At 41.2% G+C, this 24,540-nt stretch overlaps 1 protein-coding gene across 2 annotated transcripts in view; it reads right to left on the bottom strand.

The window, feature by feature from the left end:
• Window positions 1-414: 414 nt before the first annotated feature.
• Window positions 415-24,540, bottom strand: part of ppfibp2b (PPFIA binding protein 2b) — a 79,555-nt gene continuing 55,429 nt past the window's right edge. The window contains exons 7-28 of one of the 2 annotated variants that reach the window (XM_035664570.1): window positions 21,871-22,098; window positions 20,752-20,844; window positions 16,622-16,733; window positions 14,673-14,734; window positions 14,490-14,565; window positions 14,266-14,348; window positions 14,097-14,164; window positions 13,951-14,016; window positions 13,759-13,819; window positions 13,422-13,469; window positions 12,158-12,305; window positions 8,439-8,574; window positions 8,179-8,298; window positions 7,766-7,916; window positions 7,263-7,374; window positions 7,078-7,166; window positions 6,735-6,857; window positions 6,320-6,445; window positions 6,046-6,234; window positions 4,735-4,935; window positions 3,262-3,327; window positions 415-2,056 (exon numbers count right to left, since the gene is read on the bottom strand). In XM_035664570.1, the coding sequence (XP_035520463.1) occupies window positions 1,994-2,056; window positions 3,262-3,327; window positions 4,735-4,935; window positions 6,046-6,234; window positions 6,320-6,445; window positions 6,735-6,857; window positions 7,078-7,166; window positions 7,263-7,374; window positions 7,766-7,916; window positions 8,179-8,298; window positions 8,439-8,574; window positions 12,158-12,305; window positions 13,422-13,469; window positions 13,759-13,819; window positions 13,951-14,016; window positions 14,097-14,164; window positions 14,266-14,348; window positions 14,490-14,565; window positions 14,673-14,734; window positions 16,622-16,733; window positions 20,752-20,844; window positions 21,871-22,098 (2,421 nt within the window). In that variant the 3' untranslated portion in view covers window positions 415-1,993. Of the gene's footprint in view, window positions 2,057-2,130; window positions 3,328-4,734; window positions 4,936-6,045; window positions 6,235-6,319; window positions 6,446-6,734; window positions 6,858-7,077; window positions 7,167-7,262; window positions 7,375-7,765; window positions 7,917-8,178; window positions 8,299-8,438; window positions 8,575-12,157; window positions 12,306-13,421; window positions 13,470-13,758; window positions 13,820-13,950; window positions 14,017-14,096; window positions 14,165-14,265; window positions 14,349-14,489; window positions 14,566-14,672; window positions 14,735-16,621; window positions 16,734-20,751; window positions 20,845-21,870; window positions 22,099-24,540 lie in introns of those variants that run through there. The other variant, XM_035664569.1, reaches the window with a different exon arrangement.

The raw sequence follows: 24,540 nt of genomic DNA, 5'->3' as shown, positions 1-24,540 counted from the left end.
AGAACTGGAGGGTATTTGTTCTTTGAAAGAGAACAACACTAAAGGCTTTGCTCAATAGAAAAAATATTTTCACTCGTTTCCCAGCTGGCTTCGGTAAGAGTTTGACAACGTTATATGGTTTGTTGATTGGTTAAAGTTCGCCCGTGGTAGATGGTAATAGTTCATCCAATCAAATGTTTAATTTTTTTTCTTTTCCAAACAGTTTCCAAAACCTCTTTCCAAATGGTTCTGTGTATCAAACCATCTGGGACAGCCAGGTTAGTGGGAGTGCTGTAAAACCAAAACAATGAGATAAAAGATGTTAAAAAGCGGAGAAAAAGGGGAAGTCAAGTGATAATTCTTTGTGCATTTGTCACTAAGGGAACCAATTCCATATTACACACATTCATTGAATCCACTCTTTATATAGCAATATAGATTAGTTCAAGTTTATTTATTTAGAATTGTAACCAAAGTATGCACAAAGCAGGACTTTTCACATTTTAAAGCAAACTTGTCAGCGCTCTTTGGAGGACAAGCTATGTAATGGTGACTCTGTTTCTAAATGAGCTCAAATATATCTGGCAATTCTGGAATGTGCTTGCTTTCTATGAGGGGCGACTGTGGCTCAGGAGGCAGAGCCGGTCGTCCACTGATCACAGAGTTGAGCCGCTTGTTCCCCAGCTCCTTCTGTGTATGCTTTGAATTGTCCTTGGGCTACACAGTGAAGCCCAAATTGTGCTGATGATTGGGTGAGCAGCTTGCCATCAGTGAGTGTGGAACAGGAAGCAAATTTTAAAGTGTATTAGATAAAAATTCTATGTGAATGCAGCCATTTACTTGTCGACTGACCTGTACGCCAGTAAGATATATCCGTGATAAGCTAATATTGGCAGATAATAGCGGCCATACTGATGTATTGGTTGGCCTCTAATGGAAGTTAATAGATTTCCACTTTCTCATGTTGCTAAAGCTCTTTTCGTTCACACATTTCATACATTACCATACCTGACTAACTTTTTTCTCACATTATGCAACGGTTACTTCTTGGCTGCAATGTTTTAGCTACAGTATCACTGATTATGTCTTTCAAAATGATCTGTAGACTGTCCCTGGACACCTGATGAACTCTCATCACACCCCTGCGGTCATTTCACCACCACCAGTGTCATTACTCCAGACCAATTCTGTCCCATCTCATATACCATTTTAAGATGCTTTAATGGACTCTCATAGACAAACCTTTTCTCCATGGCTACTGTATCTCAATTTACTGCTTTTCAATTTCCACTGAATCTTTTATATGAGTTATTTCAACTAAGTAACATGGGTTAGGTAAGTTTTTGTCCCACCCAGTGCTTTCACACACTGTGAAGATCAGTTCTAACAAAATATCCAGTTTGTTTCAACATATCATGCTGCTAATGTCTCTTAACTTCAAAACGATAATGTTGACTAGACAGTTGTCAGTGTCTATGTGTGCGTATCAGTTTTGAATCTGGCTCTTTTTTGTCCACTCTCTAAGAAAGGATACTATTAAGATATTGTAAGGATATGGTATGATTGCCATAAAACAAAGGATGGCTAATTGTGGTCCTGTTCGCCCCTTTGATATACCAGCACAGTATATACAGTATATACAGTACACAGTGGTCAGTATGATTATTAGAGTATACATTGCATAGGGAAACAAGTAAAGCAGTAGAAAAAAAATGCCCCAAATGGCTAATGAGCAACAGTTCAGTTCATTATTGTAGAAGTTAAAAAAAGATTTTTGTAAGCAACCCTTGATTGTTTTCTACAGTGTCCACTGGTGTCCGTAGCTGCGTTGTATCTGCAGTGTGACTGTGGGTGTTACATGAGGTATCAGCAGCTAGTAGAAGTAGATGTAACAGCTCCACGCTGCAGTGTTAGGCCGGGGCTTGAGGTACAGTACAGGTGCCAGATTGGTTGCTACAGGTCTCTGTGGTTGATTGACAGCATTAGTGAGCCAACGGCGTCTGGTCATTGTCCTTCATACTAGCGCTGTCTGAGACCGCCTCATCTCCTTCCGTAGCTCGTCTCGGCTGAGCAGGTACTGGAAGCAAAGCATCATGGGAGTGGTAATGGGTTAGAAAGCTTGGGAGTTGGTGTTTGGCACTGAGCTGGGATCAGTTAACACAGTTAACTTCAGTCTATATGAGGATATTGTAAACAAATAAGACCATCAGAGACTCTTATTTTGTGTCATATTTCTTTATGGTACAAAGCAGAAGAAACAGCACAACAGTAAACTTTGACTTAAGAGCCAACATTAGGTTTATGGCAAAGATTTATGGGAAATGTGGTCCTGATGTACAGTACCACTAGGAAATGCATTCAACTGTGTCATCAAAGGCCTCATTTGTTATTGTAAATTATACCAGTTATATCTAAAATGCTACACGTAACATATAGCACCTTGTGAGATATATAAGGAGAACTTATCCCAAGTCAGCATCACCATCTTCACTGCAGAGTTAAGCAACAAGAACTTTTTTCACAGCAGATGTTTTGACTTGAAAGCCACAGGTGGACCTGATAAAATTAAAGGTTTTTTCAATGTTGTCATTGATGTAACTGATTGCATTGCTGTGACATCGCAGAACATTTGCTGTGAAAAAGGTCTATTTTTTCATTATCAGTCAGATTAATTTAGGCCGTGGCCTTTTTAGTACCATGGGAAGCGTAAACATTTTAATTGTTTCTGAAATAATAAATGAAAGGGTTAATTTACGATGTTATACATTTGCTCTTAAAAGGTTTATTAAAAAAGAACTAAAATTTAAAAAATGGTGTCGTCTTTACAGATTCTTAGACTGTATACTGAACCGTACTGTAGACTGTACTTTGAAATGAAACTTTTTAAATAGTAATAAAATAAGGCTAATGTGAACTGGTTCACAGGTGATGTTGTTTTAGGAGGCTAATAAGAAGTGGTTTTACATGTTTGCTATCCAAAGCCTTGGGGTTCAATTACTGAGATGACTTCAGCAAACAGAACGGCAGCAAAAGAACCAAGACTGGCATCTGGCTGATAACAGCGAGTAATGAAGTACCAGCGAGCAGGTTTCACTCTGGAAGTCATCGTGTTATCATTATCACACAGATCTGTAGCGTTTTAATGTTGTTTCTCCCTGAGATAAACTCCAGAGCTTTCCGTCTGAGTGACTCAAACTTCTGTTAAACTGATGAGGAGCAGTTACTTTTGAGTGAATCCGCTGCACAAGTCATTACCAGCAGCTTGTGTGTGTTGGTGCTTACTGTGAGGTTGTTGATGCTTTCAGACAGAGCCTCTATTTGCAACATGGTACCCTCTGTGATCGCCATCTGCAACACACACACACACACAGAGGGTCTCATGAACCCATTATAAGTTACGATTACAGACAGATTTTCAGTGAATCAATGATTCCGAGGCTTTAGTATATAGCAATTCATACATTTCTGTAAGTATGCTGAACTATATATTGCCACTGAGCCATACTCAAACATGCACTTCCCATGTCATTTTTAACAGGGTTACCATGGTAATGGTCAGCAGCCATCTTGGCACAGATTGGTCCGCCGAGGGGGAAGCTGGTGTCATAAACAGCCATGACAGCCACCATGATGGTGAAGATGATGATGAAAGCAGGTTAGTGGTTGATGCAAGTTACTCAGGCGAGTCATTCTGTTCCTGTGAGTTCTCTCAAAGCTTAAAAATTATTCTGTATTTTCTTTGTCTTTGGGGTTGGATCGATTATGTAACAGAAAAAGTGCATGCTTCCTCAAGAAAACATGTCCATAATATGTTGTACATCCAAAATAAATGAATACAATAATTTAAAACTTAAATCCACTGCTTTATACTTCTACTCTGACCTTTCTGCCATTTGTGTACAAAAAATGAATCAACTTTACACACGTATCATTTTATTTATTAAATGATTTGATCAATCTTTTTACATTTACATGACCACATGTAAGCTTCCTTTGCGGAGCAGTATTTTCTTACTATAAAAATACTATTACAGGAAATATGAAAATAACAGTACAAAATCACCACCTCAGGTTCAAACTAAACATGCTGTATTATAATTTCCTCTGCAATGACATAAATATTAAATAGAATCCCTCCATAATATTATGCAAATATTGCACAAGTTCATCCCAACCATGTGACAAAACTGTATTCAACTGGCAAATCAAAGTTATAAATGATTCGATGACTGACTCACACACATATAAAATCATCTAATGGTGGTGCACAGTTGTTAGAACAACAGCTTAATACTGTACAACAGGAGCTGTCCATATATGGGTTACAGGAAGTGGAGTCCAGAGAGATGCTGTCTGTGTTCTCTCATGATGAGTTAGATCATGGCACAGGTTTGAGGCTGAGGTTGGGTTAGTTAGGCATCTGACTGGAAGTGAACTCAAAATACTTAAAGTGTGTAGATTCATTGTGTCAGTACACCCTTCAAAACCAGTAGCTGCTGCTGTGAAACAGTCAGGCAGGTTTATCTGGGCGTCTCTGAATCTCTTCACTCGTAAGGCACAGGGTTGGGCTGATGGGCGGGGGGTTGAGAGGAGCAGGGAGAGGATGGGCTGAGGTATTAAGGGCCGCAAGCAAAGGAAGCAGAGTAGTAGCAGTGACAGCTGATTGGCTGATGAAAAGCGTGACAACACAGTATCGCCATGTTGTTGTCACAGCTGTCATGGAGATGGGTCAGCTCCGCTGCCGTCGAGCCCCACCTGGTCCCTGGAGCGGTCCGACTCTCGGTCCAGGATGGGACTCAGGCCTCTGAAGCCGGCGTAGGGCCGGACCTGCACCCCGTTCACTGCAGACTGTCCCGACTGAGGCGAGGACGACTCGATTGGACAGACGTAATCTGTGGATTCATCCGGCCGTCTCCTCCTGAGGTGAGTCAAGTTAGAGAAGCCCAACTTCTTCGGCTGCGAGGAGAAGACACAACAGAGAGATATGACTAACTGATCAATAAAAATGATCACCTGAAAGCGTCTCAGGATCATTTTTGTTTATTACAACTTGGATCTTATTTTTATAGTATTGGCTATCGTTTCTATCACTTACGATAACACTGTACAAATCAAATGTATCGATGAAATGAGGGAACAGGACCAGAATCAAAAAGTCCGACAATCAGACATTATTTTAGCCAGATTATCTGAACCACTTCAACTGGAGGAGAAACCCAAAGAGGATGCACCTGAACAACAAAAACAGCAGATTAAAGGTGAATCAGGAAGTAGGTGTACACAATGTGATGGATGTTAACAAAGGAGGTTTTGGGTAATAATCGTTTTTTCCTTCAAAATTCTCTGACTTCTTTAGACACATGGTGCACGTTACTGGCAGGTGAAAGGTCTTCTGTTCTGTGTCTTCTCAGCCTTAGTCACTGTATACAGGGTTTTTTTATATCCACATTTTAGTGTTGCATTCAGTGCATGTGAGTAAGAAATAATACCAGGCAGCAACAGACAGCAGCTTATAAAAATGTGTCCTCTAAGCTTGCTCTTGCTGACTAAAGCCACTGTGATATTATCACTCAGTAGCTGACTGGCCACACACACACAAATAAATCTATTTTTGTGGGCTTTCCTTTAGATTCACAGTCAACCAGGTTATATATTTGTCCACAAAACCATCCACATGAATATTTAGTGCTCAGAGAGAAGCTTAAGAAATTTAAGATCCAAGTGTCCAAGGTCATAAATGGGTCAACAGCAAGTGTGCATTGTGTTTTAGGGTGGATTATTCCTCCATTTTTCTTCAGCAGAGCACAGAGGGACTTAGAGCTGAGGCTGCAGCTGATGGCTGGCTCTTAAAGCTGTGAGGAGGAGCAGAGCAGTCCCGGGTTTACTCTGCTCTCACCAGCTTAAACACACTGAAGGGCTCAGAGCTTAAACTGAGCTGACACACCAAGGTTTCACCTCGGATTAAGGTGCTTTCTCTCACACAGGAAGAGAAGACGGGTTAACTGTGTGTGAGTTCTCTTAATGCAGCATTGTTGCCTCTGAGTACTTTCTCTTGTATTATCTTACCTTGACTTTAGCTGTGATGCTGAGTGGGGTGTACCCCGCCGCCTCAGTGTACTCCCTCTTCTCCTGCTGAGCCTGTGCTCCCACCAGGCTGTTGAAGTTGGTGGTTAGGTGGCGTCTCAGGAGCGTTTTCTGAGGAGGGATGTTCAGCAGCATGGCCAGCGTGTCCGAGTTAAACCGAGGCTCCAGCATCTATGAGAGGAGAGACAAATTCAAAATGATGTTTCTGTAGTGTTTCTGTTTCTTTGTCCCATAAAGTGTGGTTACATGTACTCACTACTAGCCCTCCGTGCACGCCGCTGCCCCTCAGGTTTGGTGCGTACTCTGCCAGATCCACAGATCTCAGCCACTCCATGACTCTGTGGTTGGACCACTGGACCACCTCAGAGGGAGTGCACTGGTTCTGAAACACACACAGGAAGATACACACATGAATAAAGTCTGTTTTAGACACCATAAGCAGATTTTCAGTTTGTATGGAAATGAATGGAAACATAAAAAGTTAAATAAAGTTAAATAAAAGTTATAATGCAGCACAGGATGCGAATTAATAGTCTAAATCCAATTACAAAAGTATAGGGTCTCGATTTACAAGAATTGTGTTCTGGGAGTTTATTCAGATGGTTCATACAAACTGAACGCTGCTCAAGAAGCTTTAGTCAATATGGACACACACACACACACACACTGACCTCATTGCCTGGCCTGCGTTTGAGGCAGTTGGGGTGGAACTTGTTGACATGGAGGACATGAATGGCGCACTTGATGCTGAGGTGATGCAGCTGGCTGGTCACTTTAAGGAATAACAAGTCGTTCTGAGATGGAGAGAAGACAAAGAGATGAGTGCAACTATAACAACGGAAAGATAAAGTGAGCATCAAATCTCTGCATGCAGGTTTGTGCTACACCAGTTTTATCCCTGAAACAAGTGCTTTAAATGAATGCGTTTTTTAAAATAAATCTCATCTTCCATGAACTGTGATTTAACGGTTATTATTTGACCTTCATCACCATTATCATCATCATCAAACTCACCACAGTGAGGTACTGCAGCATCTGCCCATCCACTCTTCCGTCATTAAACTGGTCTTTGTACTGCGGAAGGCCGATGTCATCAAGCCAACCTTTGGAATATAAAATATCAGTTTTTCTGTGAGGGAACCTCAGAGTGAAGTTCTGTCAGTGAGTGTTTTACTTCAGCGTGTGATTTCAGTACGTACGGGTGACCCAGACGTAATCGAGCTCTGCGGACTTCTCAGGCTGCTTGCTGCTGAGCGTCTTGATGGCTAACTGCAGCTTCTTCCTGTGGAGCGGATTCTTCATCGCCAGCTCCTGGAGACAAAGTGGAAGAAAAACTTCATCTTGTCACAGATACTTTAATCTTACAGAAAACATTATGGGTTCACCTGAGGAAGGAAGAATGTGCCCCCATTAGAGTGAATTATCTAATTAAAATGATCCTGTTGAGAGAGACAGAGAGTTTCGGGGGCGTCTGAGGTGGACAATGTGACAGTGTTGAAGGCGAAACTAACGCGCATTTTGAGGAGCAGAGACAGGCGTTGCTAAATGCCAAACAGACAGACAGACAGCAGCAATGATCAGACAGGTAGAACTGAAAAATATTTGACAGGCTGAATGGAAGATTATTTTGTCAGGTAAACCAACTGAGCCGGACAAATGTCTATATATATAGTAGGTGGTGTGTGTGTGTGTGCGTGTTTACCCTCTCTAGGTCTTGCGGGGTGGCCGACAGTAGAGTCTGACCGCCGGTGACCCAGTGGCGAGCGAGGATGACGTACTGACCGAGTCCAATCTCCTCAAGCCAGTCACACACCTGCTCTGCGCTCCACTTAGAAAGAGGCATCTTCAAGTCTCTGAAGTGGTGAGGAGGAAAATATAAAAATGACTGCTGAGGCGTGACGCTTTTTGAATTTGTGAAAGTGGACGCCATAAATAGAATTACATAAACTTGGCTTTTGGATTATAAAGGCAGTGTCCAAGTAAGATGGTAGTGCAATCTTTGTAATACAAACATCCTATTACCATAGGTCAAATAAGAGCTTAACAGACAACTATCTTCAGCAGTCTCTTTCCCTGTATGAGAATATATAGTGTGTGAGAGTAGAATTTTTATACCGTGTGTTCCCTGAACGGGCCAGTCTTGGTCCAGCTGTAGCTCTGAAGCCACCCCTCTTGAACTCCCCCAGCTCGGGGTCGTGAACCTGGGCAGGACTACCTGACTGGCTACGACGAATCCTGGGGACAACCAAAACACAGATGAGTGTGTGAAGGAAAACTGGAAAGAGGTAGAGGGACTGAGAGAATGTGGCTTTGAGTGTTAATGTATAGGTACTGTACATACAGTATTTGCACACATATATATCTTCAGAACTTACTTCCCCCAGAGTTTCTTAATGCCTCTTTGACTTTTCCTGTTCTCTGGTGAGACAGGGGACTGCTGTCCAGAGTCCACTCCAGAGGACAGAGGGGACTGGTCTGATAGAACACACTCCTCTAGCTTCTCTGGATGCCCTGCCAGACAAAAACACAAGAATACAATCATTGATACTCCAGTATGGGAAAATCTGGGAAAATAAAATTGTGAGAGTGAGTATTCTTTGTCTTGGCTCAAACATACAATCCATGCCAACTGTATGTTTGCTCAAAGGTAAAGCACGCTTCGGTTCTGTTTCTTACATTAGTAGCCCTTTTTACATGTTGTACATTAAATAATATATAGCTTCCTAAAGAGTACAATTAAAGCTGAACATGTTTATATTAAAAATCACTACTTTAAATACTTCGTGTATTATGAAAAATCTTTGCTAACACATTTTCCATTAAGTTGTAATAGTTTGTTGCACTTTTTGTTGTATACTGGATTTTTGAACAGCAGCCATTTTGACATTAAATAATAGGGTAAACACAGGTGTTATCAATGATAATATATAATTGAAATATAGTTCAATTATATATAAATATAGTTATCAAAATGGCTGTAAAAAGGTCTATGAATGTAGCTAACAGAACACCACTCCAAATGGATGCTAATGATGCTCTGTGTCTGATAGATATGTAAATAGGCAACTGTTTGCTAACACATTAGCCAGAACAACATATTTAGCTTGTTTTGCTGACAGCAAGTGTCCAAAGAAAACCAACTGATGCAGCTTTAACAGTTGCCTTATGGAGTACCTGATTAGTAGCTGTAAGCCTCATAGTGTCAAAACGATACTTCAAAACATGTTCTCATTTCCTGCTCATTCAGTGCCCGACAGAAATTATACAGTCGTTCTAAATTAATACAATAATGCTTCCAAGAATTCAGTTAGTGCTCCTCATGAAGCCTATATGAGTTCTCTTCTATGTTGCAGACACTACAAAGAACTACTTTGGCTATATGATTCAGTCAGTCTCACCAGCATGGTAACCCAATTACACACTGGGGCTGAGATGCAATACCCACCAACATCATAGAGGTCATGTTTTCCAGGAGATCCTGGGGCACAGGAGGTTAGTGAAGTGAGAAGAAAAGCAAGCAGACAGAGAGCAGAAGCGAGCATTAGTCACACCCTCTTTATCTCCAAAATAAATGTTATATACATGTTAGGTGTAATAAGCAGCAACATGCAAATCTACAAGCCTCAGGCAGGAGCCAAACCGGGTCACAGAGTCAGAGTCTAAGTCTGCTTGTTTACATAAAACTCATTTTATTGTTCAGATACTGAGAGTGTGGGTGGCTCTTTGAAGCTTGTCAGTGTTCAAGTCATATATTGCTACCTCATTACATCATGAATATAAGTGTTTGTTCTTATTCTACACCTGTGTACATTGAGCACTTGCTCAACTTGCTCTTTCTCAGCGACGTCCTGCTTCAGCCTGTCAGTGAGAGTGTGCCGGGTGAGGCAGTGAGAGCAAAAGCAGGGGGGATGTCAGGTTGCATCCTTGTTTGTTTACTGTGGATGTCTAAGCTAGCTGAACTGCACACATCCTTAAAGCTCGCACTCCTCGCCCTCTCACAGCCGTGATTACCCTCCTGCTTTAAGCTGTGTCTCTGTGTAGGTCGATACATGGGTGTGTGCTTATATGCCTTTTAGCTTTAAGTGTGTGTGTGTTTCAGTGAATGCTGATGCGAGAGAGCTGGGCATTATCTTCGACAGCTCACTGAGTCATGAGGGAGTCCTAATAATCCCGGCTTTAAAGGAGCTTGATCCTCTGTGAAAGCGGTGGCTCACCCTGACTCTGCTCACCTCCGAGGTTTGGCTGTGGCAGGGACTATCTTGTTTTGTTCATGAGATAACAGAATTTTGTTTGCCAGACGGCCTGTTTGTATGACTAAAGACTCAGAGCAACAACATCAGCGAATTGACTCAATTCTCCTAAAAAGTTTGTTTCCGGTGTTGACATTTGAATTTCTGTGTGAGCATACAGTACCTAAAGCCGGAGCACTGGCACTCCTGCAGCGAACTGCAGCCACAACACAAACAGAGAAAAAAGCGATCCGACAGCGAAGCAGACAGGAGGAGGAGGAGGAGGAGGAGGAGAGAGGGACAAAGGGCACAGAGGAGGAAGCAGTTTTAGCAAAGTTAGTTGACAAAGAGTTACTCAACAGTTACAGATGATAAATTAGATTTTTTGGCAACATTAATTTAAAAAAAGAATTGTCCCACTTAACCCCTGGGGTAGTATTTAAGTAGACAGTTGTGCTCTGCTGGGTAATTTTTCCCTACAACCGAGGTCACTGGAAGTTCATTTACGGTGCTTACGGCAGAAACCGCAACGTCTCTTTTCAGAAACAAGAGCGAGAACATTGTTCTTATCCTGAACTTCTCTCACTTTTTTCAGTGAGATTAGGTCGTATGAGTGTTTCAAGTCAGATGCACCGAACTCTCCTATAGCTGCACAAAGTTGTTATAAATAGCTTGTTTTAACACAAACTGTACATGAGGAGGTGTCTGTCAGGGAGGTTAGCATAATCGACAGTATAAAGCTGTTCTGATCTTTCCTTGTGGGCACATTTCATTCACAAAAACCCAGAAGTTACTCCAGAGTACAAAGAAGAATTCACACAGCGGAGCCCTGCTGTCAGACATCATCAAACAAGAACAGAACACCTTTAGCAGAGTTATAAAGACCCAGAACAAGTTATGAAATATTAATACGATGCCAACAATGTGTTATTGGGCCTGTCAGAAAAGCTGTCCATGAGTAATATGAGAGGGGGTCAAACGGATGTGACGGTTAGGAGATAATATGATGACCTGCAGTAGGTGATACTGAGTAAGTGATACTGGGCAGCGACCTGTATAAAGACCCTGAGGCAGTTTTCTGACTGCAGAAGACTATACGACTTTTGCCACAGTTTGTCTTAGACAAATTTCTTTGATCTGAGATCAAAACCCTAGAGTCGGTGCAGGATCCACGCTCATGCCTGTCAGTTTTCAGGTGAGATAGTGTGGATATACGTATCTGGTGTCTCAATAGAGCACTGAGGCAAATGCAGTAAAACAAAACATTCAAAAGTTCAGTGTCAGTCAACTTCAACTTCACAACACAAACCACAACTCCAAAGAATGAAGAATTAACTATGTTACTCTCTAGATAACTGTGTGGTCCGCTCACTTTACATCTGATTTTATCCTGTAGATTAAAAGTCAGTTTTCTTTTTTCAACCATCACCTTGCTTGTGGTTCCTGTAAATCAATTCTGTGCTATTTTTATAGTTGCTCTTTTGTTTGTACTCTTTTGTACATACATCACTTACGTCGGGGGAAGAATGCAGGTGGTTTTCTGTTAATATTTCAATCATTTAATCCAGTCTTGGATTCACATCTGGTCTGATATGATATTTAAACTCCAAATTCCTTCAAGAATTCAAGAAAATGTAATGGTAATTAAAAAGTCTAATGTGCCATTTAATTACATATTAGTTTATACTGATGGTTCTTGCATGAGGCCCAATGTCCCACAGACTTCACTTTTCATTAAACAGTTTGCTTTCAAAAGGTAGAAAATAATCAAAATTACAGTATCTTTTCAAAGTCTGACAGACGGCTGCAGAGGCAGTGAAACAGACTATATATGTCCCCTGTTGGTTTGCAATGTAGAAACTCACTGAGGCTGTAGTCCTGCTCGTGGCTGTGGACGGGAGAGAAATACTCTCCGTCTTCCTCTCTGTCGCCGTTCAGCTCGGTCCTCAGCTCGCTCTTTTTACTGCGTTTCCCCGGCAGAGTCTGGTACTTGCTCAGCTCCAGGTGGGGATTCTGCAGAATAGAAAAAGTAAAACAGTGCGTTACTTTTTTAGTCTGCTCTAGAACCCAATTTCAAATAAATTACCATAATGTGTGATGAAAGTATGGAAAGAGACGCCTACTAGCCTTTAGTACAATGTTCTTCTTAATAGTTAACCTTAATCGTAACAAGTGGACACATTTGCCTTTCTGCTTCTGGTACTCTGTGGCAAATCACAGCTTAAATACATCCAAACTACTACACTCTTATTTGAGGTTGTAAAGTTATTATAGCATATCACATTTCCTCTATACAGGCTGGTCAGTCCCATTTACATGTCTTTGGTAAGTTAACAGTGGAGTCATAATTTGATTTTGCTCCTTTGCCCTGTTGCATAACAGAGTGTCCTTTGGAGGGTGAAGATGCCAGTATCTGAGCAGGCATCAAAGTCAGCGGGGCTCTGAAGGAATAAGAGGAGAAAGGCCAGCAGAGAGAAACAGCTGGGAGGCAACCATGATGCCGAGCACTACTGACAGCCACTTCAGGTGGGTCTTTGTGTGTGTTTATGAACACAGTATGATTATGTGTTTGCCTATGTGTGTGCAGCATGAGCATCTGTGGAGCAAAGAATATGTGTGTGTGTGTGTGAATGAGTGTAAGGCTGTGATCATATTTCCCTCTTACTCAGAGGGAAACCTCAGCTGTGAACTTTGCTTGTCACACTGGGAACAAGAGGTCAAAGGGCAGCTGGAGCATTACATCACTCTCTGTGCTGTACAACACAAGGCTCAAGACACACTTAGTGGGGATGCACAATATGGATTTTTTTCCCCCAGCTGATACGATAACAAATAAAATCCCATTTTTGTATTTTAAAAAGCAAACCTGTAGTTGATGCAAGCACCCTATGGGTTAATGATCTAAATTTGTAGGGATGTGTCTGGGTACATGCGTGCATGCCTTGACTGCATTATGTACTTGTATAACTGGAATGGAAAACTTAGTTTTATCTAGTTTCTCTTCATAAGAGAAACCCTCTGCTGGACTCTACCCCTGCTGTGTTATAAACAGTAATATAGTGTGTGTGTGTGTGTTTCTGGGAGTTAGGAAAAGGTTAAGTTGTGTTAAGTCATGCAGCAGATTAGTACCTCTGCCCCTACGTCTGATTCAGTTTCAACTGGCTGGATCTCTACAGCCTACATTATCACAGACACAGGAGAGAGGAAAGAAAACACACAAACACACACACATACACGCACAGACACACACACACACACACACACACACACAGACAGACAAAGCCAGAGTTATAAGGTTAGTAATCATCCTAAACATTAAAAGAACAAAGTTAGTGTGCATGTTGAAATCTGGTATTTCAGAAGCAGCAGCAGCAAATATAGCAGGCTGGATTAGTTTGATTAGATGAGCGTATTATCAAAGTCAGTCAGTAGCAGTAGGCAACTGATTTGAGGTGCAATAACAGACCTTTTGTAAGGATCCACTTTGCAACTCTTCAAGGCTGCTAGACAGCAACCTGCTCCGGTGCCTGGAAACAAACAACAGACTTCAGAGTTAGAAAAAAGAAAAGATCTGCCATCATATCATTCCTGCTGACTTAGCACCCATATGACAACGTAGACAACTGAAGTAATACACACACAGAAAGTTTCAACTTACCAGGATCCATTAAAGTGGCTTGTATCCCCAGTGGACACCAGCGACGTGTCCATAGAGTTCTGGATACTGCAACAAATGTCACACGAGGGGGAAGATTAATAGAAAGTTGTGAGACGTGTGTGTATGTGTATTTTGAGTGTTTATACCTCAAGTCTAGTTCTCGCTGGTAAGGAGACGAGGATAACATTAGTGGAGAAGACCCTCTTGATGACATCTATGCAGAGAGAAAACATTATGTTGGTTTTTCAGTTCTTGTAAGCAAAACATCAGTGGAAATTATAGGTTGTAATAAAGGTTGTATACTCATCATCTTACCTCTGACCTGAGGATATCAGAGTGTGCTTTGTGTGTGATGGCTCGGAGTCTTAAACTGCCACTCAGCTCTTCTTCACTACTCCCTGGTTGGTAAAAACACAATATTAGACAGCACAACACCGTTACAAAAAATAGGAAGGAGTGAAAAAAACAATGTGCAGTATTTTCTGAGTTGTAGCTCATCCAAAACTTATATTTCAAGAAAGAAATGACATAATTCTTACCTTGTGTGAGTGCCATGACCTCCCTCATCTTTCTGTACTGGCCAAGCAGAATGGTCAGCTCCTCTATACGTCGATCCTGTTATCAGCAATACACACATATTTAGCATTTTGTAAAATGACAGGGCCCCTTTTTTCATTAAAACAAACCGGAAAACTCTCATTACAGCAGTGGTGTACATTTACCTTTTCATCATTTGAGGCTAACAAAGACTCCATCCCCACCTTCAACCTCTGGTATTCCTGGTCTAACAAAGAAAAAACGAGGCATTAAAATGTTATTTTGGACTCTCTGTAACCTCATGTCTTGTAAATTCGGGGCATGATGGGTGCCAGATGCAATGCTGGCGACAGACATGACAGCCATGCTAATATGAATAAACAGGCAAAACAAATAGGCACTGACAGCGCGACTGCCCATACACCATCACCTGGGACAAACACTGCAGCTTCTCATGATGACAGCACTGATGTTGTGTATAAGAACGGTGCCAATACCAGCAAAAAAACAACAACATTCCATAAATTACATTTTCATATAGAGATGATGCCTTTACAAGTAACACAATATGAACACACACACACATACACACAAACCTGGGACAGATTTAATATCCTTTCAAATACATGTATCTTAAAGGGGAATTCCAACAATTGTACACTTAACTGTGAGTTCACTAGCACTACTCTGCCTGTGAATACAGCTGTTTAATGTCTTTGTCACGTCTGCCACAATAACCCTGCTTATGTCATCGTGATGTCATCAGGGTTATCTCAGCTAGGGCTAAGACTATACATTTTTAACAAAAACAAACATAAGGAGGGTCTAATGAAAACGATGCTATCAGTTGCATTGTGGGGAATGTAGGAAGCAGTGTCACTGGAGCTTGAACCGTACTAAAAACTAAACATCAGGATATTTTGGCTTCTGCTGCATCAATTTTGTTTTGTCTGGTCAGCCCCAACTTCTAATGGAGGTATAATATACTACATTGCTGGATTACCCCTTTAAAATATTGGGCTCATTGCAGGCAAACCAAAGGAGACTCAATTTTATACGCACTGATACCGAGGCCACTGAGAATTCTCAGTTCTGATTCAGTTTCTTAATGCACAAGCATTACATTTTAGGTAAAGATAGCGACAATAGGGCTTAGCTAAAAAAACTAGTTTTATTTATGTTACCAAAACAAACCAGTAAAACAAAAGAGATAAATAGCTTCTCAATCGGAGCCATGCAAATGTTTGCTTCAAATGTTTCTGATATATTTATGTTAGTCTTAATGGTAAGAGGAAAGAGAGGACTTTTGAAACAAGGCTAGCTAAGGTGAAACTACTGTAATAGCCTGTGCGGTGTGAGGGACTGCTACAGGGGAAAGAAGAGAGGACCAAAGAGTACATGCAACCAAAACAGGACAGGACGACAGGAATCCTGAGGTCTGGGAACTAGGGTAGTAGGAACTATATTTCATGATGTTTAAAACAGAAAACTGAGGTCAAACTTAGTCATATGAGTAAATAAACAACTCAAAATTTGAATTAAATGGCACTTTGTTGGAAGGTGGCCATAGTATAAGCAGTATAATACCCTCCAAATATGTTGCATTGCCAACCAGAAGGTTTGAAAGGATGTACTGCACTTTTATTGAAGCTGCAATGTTTACCACGACTAACACAAACTAAAGCTCAGCTGTGGTCCGATCTCAACCAAACACTCTGCTACCAGTTAAACATTTAAAGTGAGCACTTGCTGTTTTTATCTTTCAGGTTTGTTAAGACTTGAATTAAAAGCACAATGAGCAAATATTTGAAGTTACACAGCATGACCAAAACAGAGAAATCGAGTTGTCAAGCGGCTATGTAGGCAGAGGAGTTTGGTTGAAAATTAGAGCCACATCAAAAGCACACCAAGCCTTACATTTGTTAATCAGCTGCTTGACATACACCTCCTCTACAGCAGAGGGCAGCAGAGAGTCAAAAACAAGTCCAGTATACAGCAGAGGAGAGAGGGACATGTTGATTAGATGTTACAGTAATAGGAGTTGACAGACATGCATATCGCTGGCTCTCACGCAAACATCCGCACTAACAGATGTAGATCTGAAGTGATTGGTCAGACTGTCAGCTGTGTGTACCTCTCTCTGCGTTGTCATTGGCAGTACCACCTCTGGCCAGCAGCTGGGTCTGCAGGCATTCGATCTCAGCATCTTTGGAGGCCAGGAGCTGCTGCAGCTCTGAGATTTCTGCCTGTGGAGGAAGGCAGAGTACATATCTGTGAACTGAACTTCCAGGTCAGTGGGTATCCAAGAGTTATGAGGAGTTTTAAGTCTAAGTCTTGGACTTGCAGCGTCCTCTTAAACACAAGAGTATTTTTCAGGTCAGGCTCAGAATTTAAATTCTATATGTGATTTACATGTCGATGTATCATCCCACTCGTGAGAGCGACCGGTCACATTCAATGAGGTGTGAATTGTTGTCAAATCACTTGGGTAATGATATTAGACGACACTGTGAGCTATTGATAATGCAAGTCTGTCTCTTGAAAACACAGACCTTAGACACTGGGAAGACAAACCAAGTATGAACCTATCGTGGTGTCACCCTTGGTTTGTGGACAGTGTGATCTGAGTTTTGGAAGGACTCACTGAGAATGACTTCAATCCCAAGTTAGCCATGCCCTGAGGCATACCCAGCTTTATTACTATATTACTCTATTTTACTCTAAATTAGACCATTATTTACTAAATGAACACCATTCTGTATGGAAGAAGACTGAAACTAGAGATTGAGACCATAAACTCATTAGGAAACTGTATACTGAGCCAATAAGTCAAGTTAGAAGTCGGGTCATTTCTCCAAAAGACTCAATACTATCAGACTTCTTTCTGCAGCCCATGGAGCTTCATCCTGCTGGTCATTAGACAGAATGCAGGTGTGAGTCACTGTACACTAGTTATACACTGTCAATGAGATAAAACAGGTACTGAATAAGCCCAATCAAATGAGGGCTAGGTAATTACATCATGACTAAGCTTGCTGAGCCACATATGACTGGAATACACACCTAAAGACAACTATTGTTACATATGTTGAAATCCCCCGCCCACCTTCTGTTGCATATCCACGTTTTTTTCACCTCCTCTATTTTTAGCACCGCCTTAATAAATTGTAGAAATTTAAAAAAAAAAACACCCCAGTTCTCTCCATATCTACACACAGTTGACACTATAAGTATATATCTGCACTTGGGGAAAAAGATCCAGACTATAGTTGCTTCTAGTTTGAAACAGCAACAAGGAACTTTCATTTTGCGTTGATTTTGGCGGGCCCTGTGGACATCTTATCTTACTTGTTTATGTGCGTCGTATAGAGGCATCAGTGTTGAACTCTGTTTCATAACTAGTCTATGACCTAATCTCAGTTTAAGATAAAAGAATAACACATAATAGGAACAAAGCTGCCAAAGAACGACAGTTGCAGACAACAGGTGTCAGAGAACAGGTGTGTGCAGAAAACAGACATGTTTACAACGGTGGTATCCTATAAATGCAAATTTAACACCTTCTGCAGCTCCCTCACAATAAAAGCCTATAAACCAAAGACAAAGCACAATAGAGTAGTGAAGCTGGCCAAGGCAAAAAATAATTCAAAGAGACTGCAGAGCTGCAATATGGCCATTAGTTTGACATGTTTCCTATATACATATTGCTAAATAATACCATTTATGTCCATCAGTTTGGTACGTTGGGCTCTAAATACTAGAGCCTGCAAACATGATAGTTAGCTCTGTTTGAACAGCATCTGTCAATGGTAACACCTCACTGCCTGCTGGTGTAGACTTTAAAGGAGGGAGCAATACTAATCTAATCAGAATAATATTAACATAAACACTCAAGATCACACACAACTGATGCATACACATGACAGTCATACTGATTTACAGTACCCATGCAAACAAAATGACAGAAATGGAGAGACAGTCAGATCTGAAATCTGAATATTTTAGTATACATTTTTTTTTAAATCTGTCTCTAACTGTCTCTCATTCCTTCCTACTTGAATATCTGTAACAAATGTTACAGCCATCACAAGACAAACAAAAAAAACAAGGACAATCTAGAGGAGGAAACAACAAGGGCTGCAAGCGCGAAATAAGGAAATTAGGAAGAAGAGGGGGAGGTGGGGAAAGTGCAAAAAGAGAACACAGGTGGGAAAGAGGTGGAAAAGCAGGAGGGAGGCAGGAAATTAGTAAAAGGACTCTAATCAGAGGAAAGGAGCAAACACAGAGAAGCGACGAGGAACAAGAGCAAGAGGCAGGAGAGGAAGAAGAGAAGGAGGAAGAGGAGGCACCTGTGCGCTGCGCCAGCGCTCCTCCCAGTGCTGCTTCTCCAGCTGTGTGTGCTCCACAGTCAGCTTGAGGCTGGACAGCTGGGTCATGAGCGACTGGTAACACACATGGAGAGAATAAGAGATAGAGAGCTAGAGAGAGCAGAGACACAGGAAGAGGGTAATGACGGGGGGTGATTGAGAGATGAGGAGAAAGAGGAGAAGAGCGGAAAACAAGTGAAGAGAGCGAGCCGCAGAGAGGGGTTAATAGAGTGAAGGAGGGAGAGGAGGAAGGAAGCACTGTAAGCACAGAGAAAGCAATGTCAGTTTGACCACCTTCAAATGAACCAATAACAATGTGTTAGGAAAGAGATGCTTTTATTTTAATCAAGATATTAATGAAACCTTTTGGTCCATTGTTGTAAAGTCCCGTTCTGCAACAACATTTTACTCAAACTCATGTACCATTATTTTAATTTCTAATTTATTCTAATTTTCCACAGACTTCAGAGTTCTACAAAATACCAAATATGCCAAATATGTCAGGATGACTGATGGGGGATACTTAAACTCAGTGTAAGCTTCATAAAGCTCCAATAAAAAAGTAGATAAAGAATACACATGTAGAAAAGTGTTTTTAACCTTTAAATAAATGTTACAGTAAATTATAACTTTAAAAGGTTAAATCACACTGTATTGCACTTCATATTGTCCACATGACAAAATCTCAGTATACTATTTTGCTATCTTATTTGTACCATGACATAATAGCATGTCATTTCCTCTTAGATGTTACTCTAATCAGCCTCCTGTCATGTGACATCTACACTCAGGTGGTTGTTAGCCATGAATGACTTACACTCACTCTAATCTTCAGCTCAGTCTTTTGTGGAAATATTCTGAATATGAAGCTGTATGGATGGTGGTAATGGTATCCTCCTTTTATACAACTGCGTATAACGATATGTTCCCATGCCTATAAACCCACCTTGATACGGCCATGGAATTAGCTTTCTCCAGGAGGAATCTCGCTTCGAATGGTTTCTCTAATCCCCCAACTATGAATACGGACACCAGAATTCTAGTGTACACAAAAAGCTGACTGTAACCAGGACACTTAAAGGAACCACATTTTGGGAAACAGGCTTTCTCACGGTCTTGCTGAGTTTGTTGAGAAGATTGATACCACTCAGACTGGAAACAGAGCCAAAAAATCAAACTACCAGCACCTTTAAAGCTTTTACTTTACGATATTGGTTTACTGCAAATGTATTGTTTCAGTGTATATTATAGTACAGAAATGTCAAACAAGGTTTAAGGTAATTTAGTTAGTTTGTCCAAGTTTGTCCAACAGAGAGCAGATGGTTTTACAATAAAAAATATTATTCTTTTCCTATATCATGTCTTTATTTATAAAATATATATTATGGGCTGAGATATAGTTATCATATTTTAAACTCCCAAATAATGATATAAGTATCAGCATCAGAAAACCAGTATCTGTTGGACAAAAACAATCTCACGGCCAAAATGTCTAAATATCCCTACACAGTACAGTCCCAGTACATGAAAACACACTGGTGTTATAATTCCCTGGATCTGTGTGAGCATTTTGTCTGTGGTTATAATGATGGTAGCGATGCTGGCTATAGTTACAGTACATTACTGTGTAAGCTCTGATAAAAACCTGCTATAACAAGCCCACATTAACCCTGCAGCTGTATTTATTTACATTTTTCTGCAACAGTTATGTAAAGTACAATGCACATTACCAACTCACTTTTCCATCCAGACCGCTGGAATCTGTAACACTGATACAAAGTAAAAATATATATTCCTTATCTACAGTGTTAAACACACAACATATGACCTACATTTATATATGTGTAACCAGTTCAGGTTGGCTGGTTTATGTGCTACGTGTTGGTTTAACAAGTACCTTGGTGCCTCTCAGTTTCCTCTCATACTGGCCCTTCTCTCCCTCCAGTTCCTCCACTCTGCTCTTCAGATGCTTCACTTCTTGTAGCAAATCCTGCAGAGAAAAACAAAACACACCATCTTTTACCTCATATGTCTTTTTCAAAGCCGGACCCAGCAGTGTAAACAGTCATGCAAGTGAGTTCACCTACTTGTGCACAATTATTCTGAAAAATGATTTAAAACACAGTAAATGTCAGAATCAACAACATTACTGAACTGTGCACATGCCAACATATACATGGGAGGGTATTCAAACATCAGGTTCACATTCAGTGCAGTTAAAAAGGTCTCCAGGGCTGGACAGTACAGTGGTTAATATAGTAAACATGATCCTCCTGTAACAGATACCACAGCGTGCAGTTATCAACAATCAGGAAGAAGATGAACCTGAGGACCCAGAGCAAGACTGAAAGCTGTCCAGGCTGCACATCTGCCAGCCGCACAGTGCCATTGTGCGAGGGAAACCTTGTATAGCATTAAATATCATTACAGGAACAGTTACATGACCCATCCACCTGGTCAGTGTAGGAGGAAACGGACAGATGTAAACTCTGTTAGTAGAGGGAGGAACCAGTGTCATGCAAGCAAACCAGATCAAATCAAATAAAAACACGCCTGGTCCAAAACCCAATTTGACAGGATTCATAAAGACAAAATCCAGATTGGGGCTGAAATATGTTTTTCCAAATGCTTCAAATACTTGAGGAGTTTCTAACTTACTATTCCCTTAACATCTACCTGCAAACAATTACAGTGGGTTGTACTACTTGTAACTGTTTCCTTGTACTATTTGGCTACTGACTCAGCTTCAACAACCTTAATAACTCCTCAAATGTATGGAAGTATTTGGAAAACCAATCAAAAGTCCCCACATCTGCAAGAACCATAGCAGAGTGTGACCCCAACATCCTGCAGTACACACACAGACACACTACAAGAGAGCTTGTTAGTTTGATTCTGTGGAAATGTCCAAATACCAGGTGATGTGTGGACTGGTTAAAAAGGGAGAGGAGAAGAAGAAGAAGAAGAAATGATGGGGAAGGAGGGGAAGATGAGTTCATCCATCAAGTCTCCCTACGTGTACAGTCTGTCCTCCATTGTGCATCCGGGGATCAGAGCCAAACGGGCTCAGGTCTGAGCCAGCTGACCCGACCTGAGGGCTGTGGCCCTGGGCTTGGCTGCCTTCAGGCTCCCCCTGCTGGGCCTCCCTCTCCTCCAGGGCCCGTTTCTCCTGGATACGAGTGCTGATCTCCTCCTGAAACCTGCACATCTGTTCCTGGAGCTCACTGATGAGATTTACCACACACTGGGAGGGACGGAGGACAAATGATGGGCGGTGGAAGAGATGAATCGGTGAGACGAAGAGAAGAAAAAGAGGAAGGAATGAATGTGAGTTGAGAAGAGAGGAGAGGAGAGAAGAGGAGAGGAGAATCAGACACTTATCTGTTAATCTCGCCAGTATTTGGGAATGCCTGTTTCCATATCTGGATGGCTGTTACTGAGGAAACTTAAAACTTCACAGTAAAAGCTCAAAAAGCCAAACAACATCTCAACAAAATATAACACTAACAATAATTGAGCACAAAAAAAAACACACAACCCATACAATAACACTGAGGAACAGACTATACAGTGGTAAACTGTAAAATATTTGATCCTCCTTGCACCAGATGAGTTTGTGTTTGTGGATTGAGAGTGTGTGAGACAGAAGCAGCCTCAGGGCAGATGCAGGCGAGGCGTTGTGCCTCACCGTCTCACAATGTTGAAATAGTGTGAGAAACAGATACGTGGTCTAGTACCAAACACACACACACACACACACACAGTACAAGTCTTTCTGCCCCACCTCCCTTTTGATGCCATGTGGGAGAAAAGCTATGAGTTTACTTTCAGGTTATTCTGAGGTCACTGTAGAAAGTGGACAGTAAATTAGAACGGGTTGTAGTCTTTAGACTATTGTAGACTGTACCCCGCTCTCCCTTTAAATACCGGTCAATTCTGAAATTTCTTATTTATTCCATCTATAACAACATGTTTTTGGCTAAATAACAGATAAACATGTATATTAGGTGTAACATGTGGAATTATACCTCAAGGGATTGCAACGTAATGCAACATTTTAGTTGCACCACTCAGAGCTGTAATGTTTCTACAACCAATCAGCCAGGTTGATCTATCGATGAGTAAACATATTTAAGGGATTAGTATCAAGATTGTATGTTCATATTTTGTGTTGATGTAAAAGAAAATCTGTGGGTGGAAACATGGGATTGGATTTATTAAACTCCTAAATACCATTATCAGTATCGGCTTCACAAACCCATATTGGTTGGGCTGTAGTTTCTACACAAATATATCATGAATTAAAGTTCCGGTCCCTGACCAGACAGTGGAATACAGTCAAAAGCTCTGGAACATTTGATCACAAAATGTATTCCAGTATGGAGGAAACAGATCGGGGCCAAATGATTCCTGGCCGACACCGGAATATCTTCTCTGGGGACCTTCCAGCCATTGTTGTTGTGGTTTCGTCAGTCTGCAGCTAACCTGTCTTCACATCCTGATGACTACTTCCGTTCACAGGATTAGTTGGCTTATCATTCATTTCTGAGGATGTGCACAAGCAATGCTCCGAAGGAATGCAGAATAAAGACTTAAAGACTTAACTACACATCATGCTTATAAACATGTAGCTAACATCTCTTTTTAATTAGTTTGTCTGTAGATGAATATTGTTTTGTTTTTTTAGGTAGTGCTCTTTTCTTTATTCTATCTCCCTCAGTATTAAGTACTCCCATCCCACAGCTCTTCCTTTATATCACCGCCAGGCAGTGCAGCAAAGATTATCTCCCAAACTACACTCACTGATGTGATCTGTGTTTCAGTGGACCATTACAGGCTCTTAATTAAACCTCCATGTAATAGCCCCACCCTGAAACAGGACCATGACCCAGAATTTAGACCAACAGAGCAAGACAGGAAAAGAAGTTTATGTAAACAGAAGAACACACACAACCTTTTTATAGCATTTAGATAAATGAAGGGTTTTACTCATGTCTTGGCCAGAGAATGTCACAACTCTTGAGCTTGTGAAACCTTTCCACAGCCAATTATTTCTCATCGCATTATCATCGATTTCAACCTTGACCTTGTTCCAGAAAAGATGTTGTTTTAGCAATTCAAAGAGCTCCTCCACAGCAGTGAGTCTGTGTAGTGTTGGAGTGGTTTTCCTGAGGTGAAAGTGTTTGGTCCTCAGGAATGTTCAGAATGGATGCCTGCCATTCCTGCTGCCTGCCGACCGGAGCCTCGCAGCTGTTACTAACCACACACACACACACCCTCGCTTTGCAATTGGCAAAATTGTAGACCAGTGTCAGTTGCCATTTTAACGTGACAAAAGTAAAACACCACCGCTGTACATCGGATATGTTGGATTTGGGTGTGTATAAGATCAGACACAGTATCTTGTTACTATACCAACTAAGCATCAACTTGTCAATGTTAAAACAGCTCTGTTAGACACCGCAGGGCGGGACTGATGTTGAGATTTAGGTGGTGGAGCCTCAAGCTCAGAGAAGCAATCTTGTGATCCCTGAACCAGACGGAGAATCAGACTAAAGGAAATGAATGAGTGTAGCTCTTTCTTTCCTATTACTGAAGTGCCCTTGAGCCACTATTTAATTATCTGTCTGACCATGAAAGAAGTGTGCACGGGCAACATTTCTCTCTATAAGAAAAATACCTGGCA

This window comes from Morone saxatilis, unplaced genomic scaffold (genome assembly GCF_004916995.1).
Source record: "Morone saxatilis isolate NCDOM2014 unplaced genomic scaffold, NCSU_SB_2.0 Contig2, whole genome shotgun sequence".
Lineage (NCBI taxonomy): Eukaryota > Metazoa > Chordata > Actinopteri > Moronidae > Morone > Morone saxatilis.
This window is presented reverse-complemented; position numbering and strand designations above follow the sequence as displayed.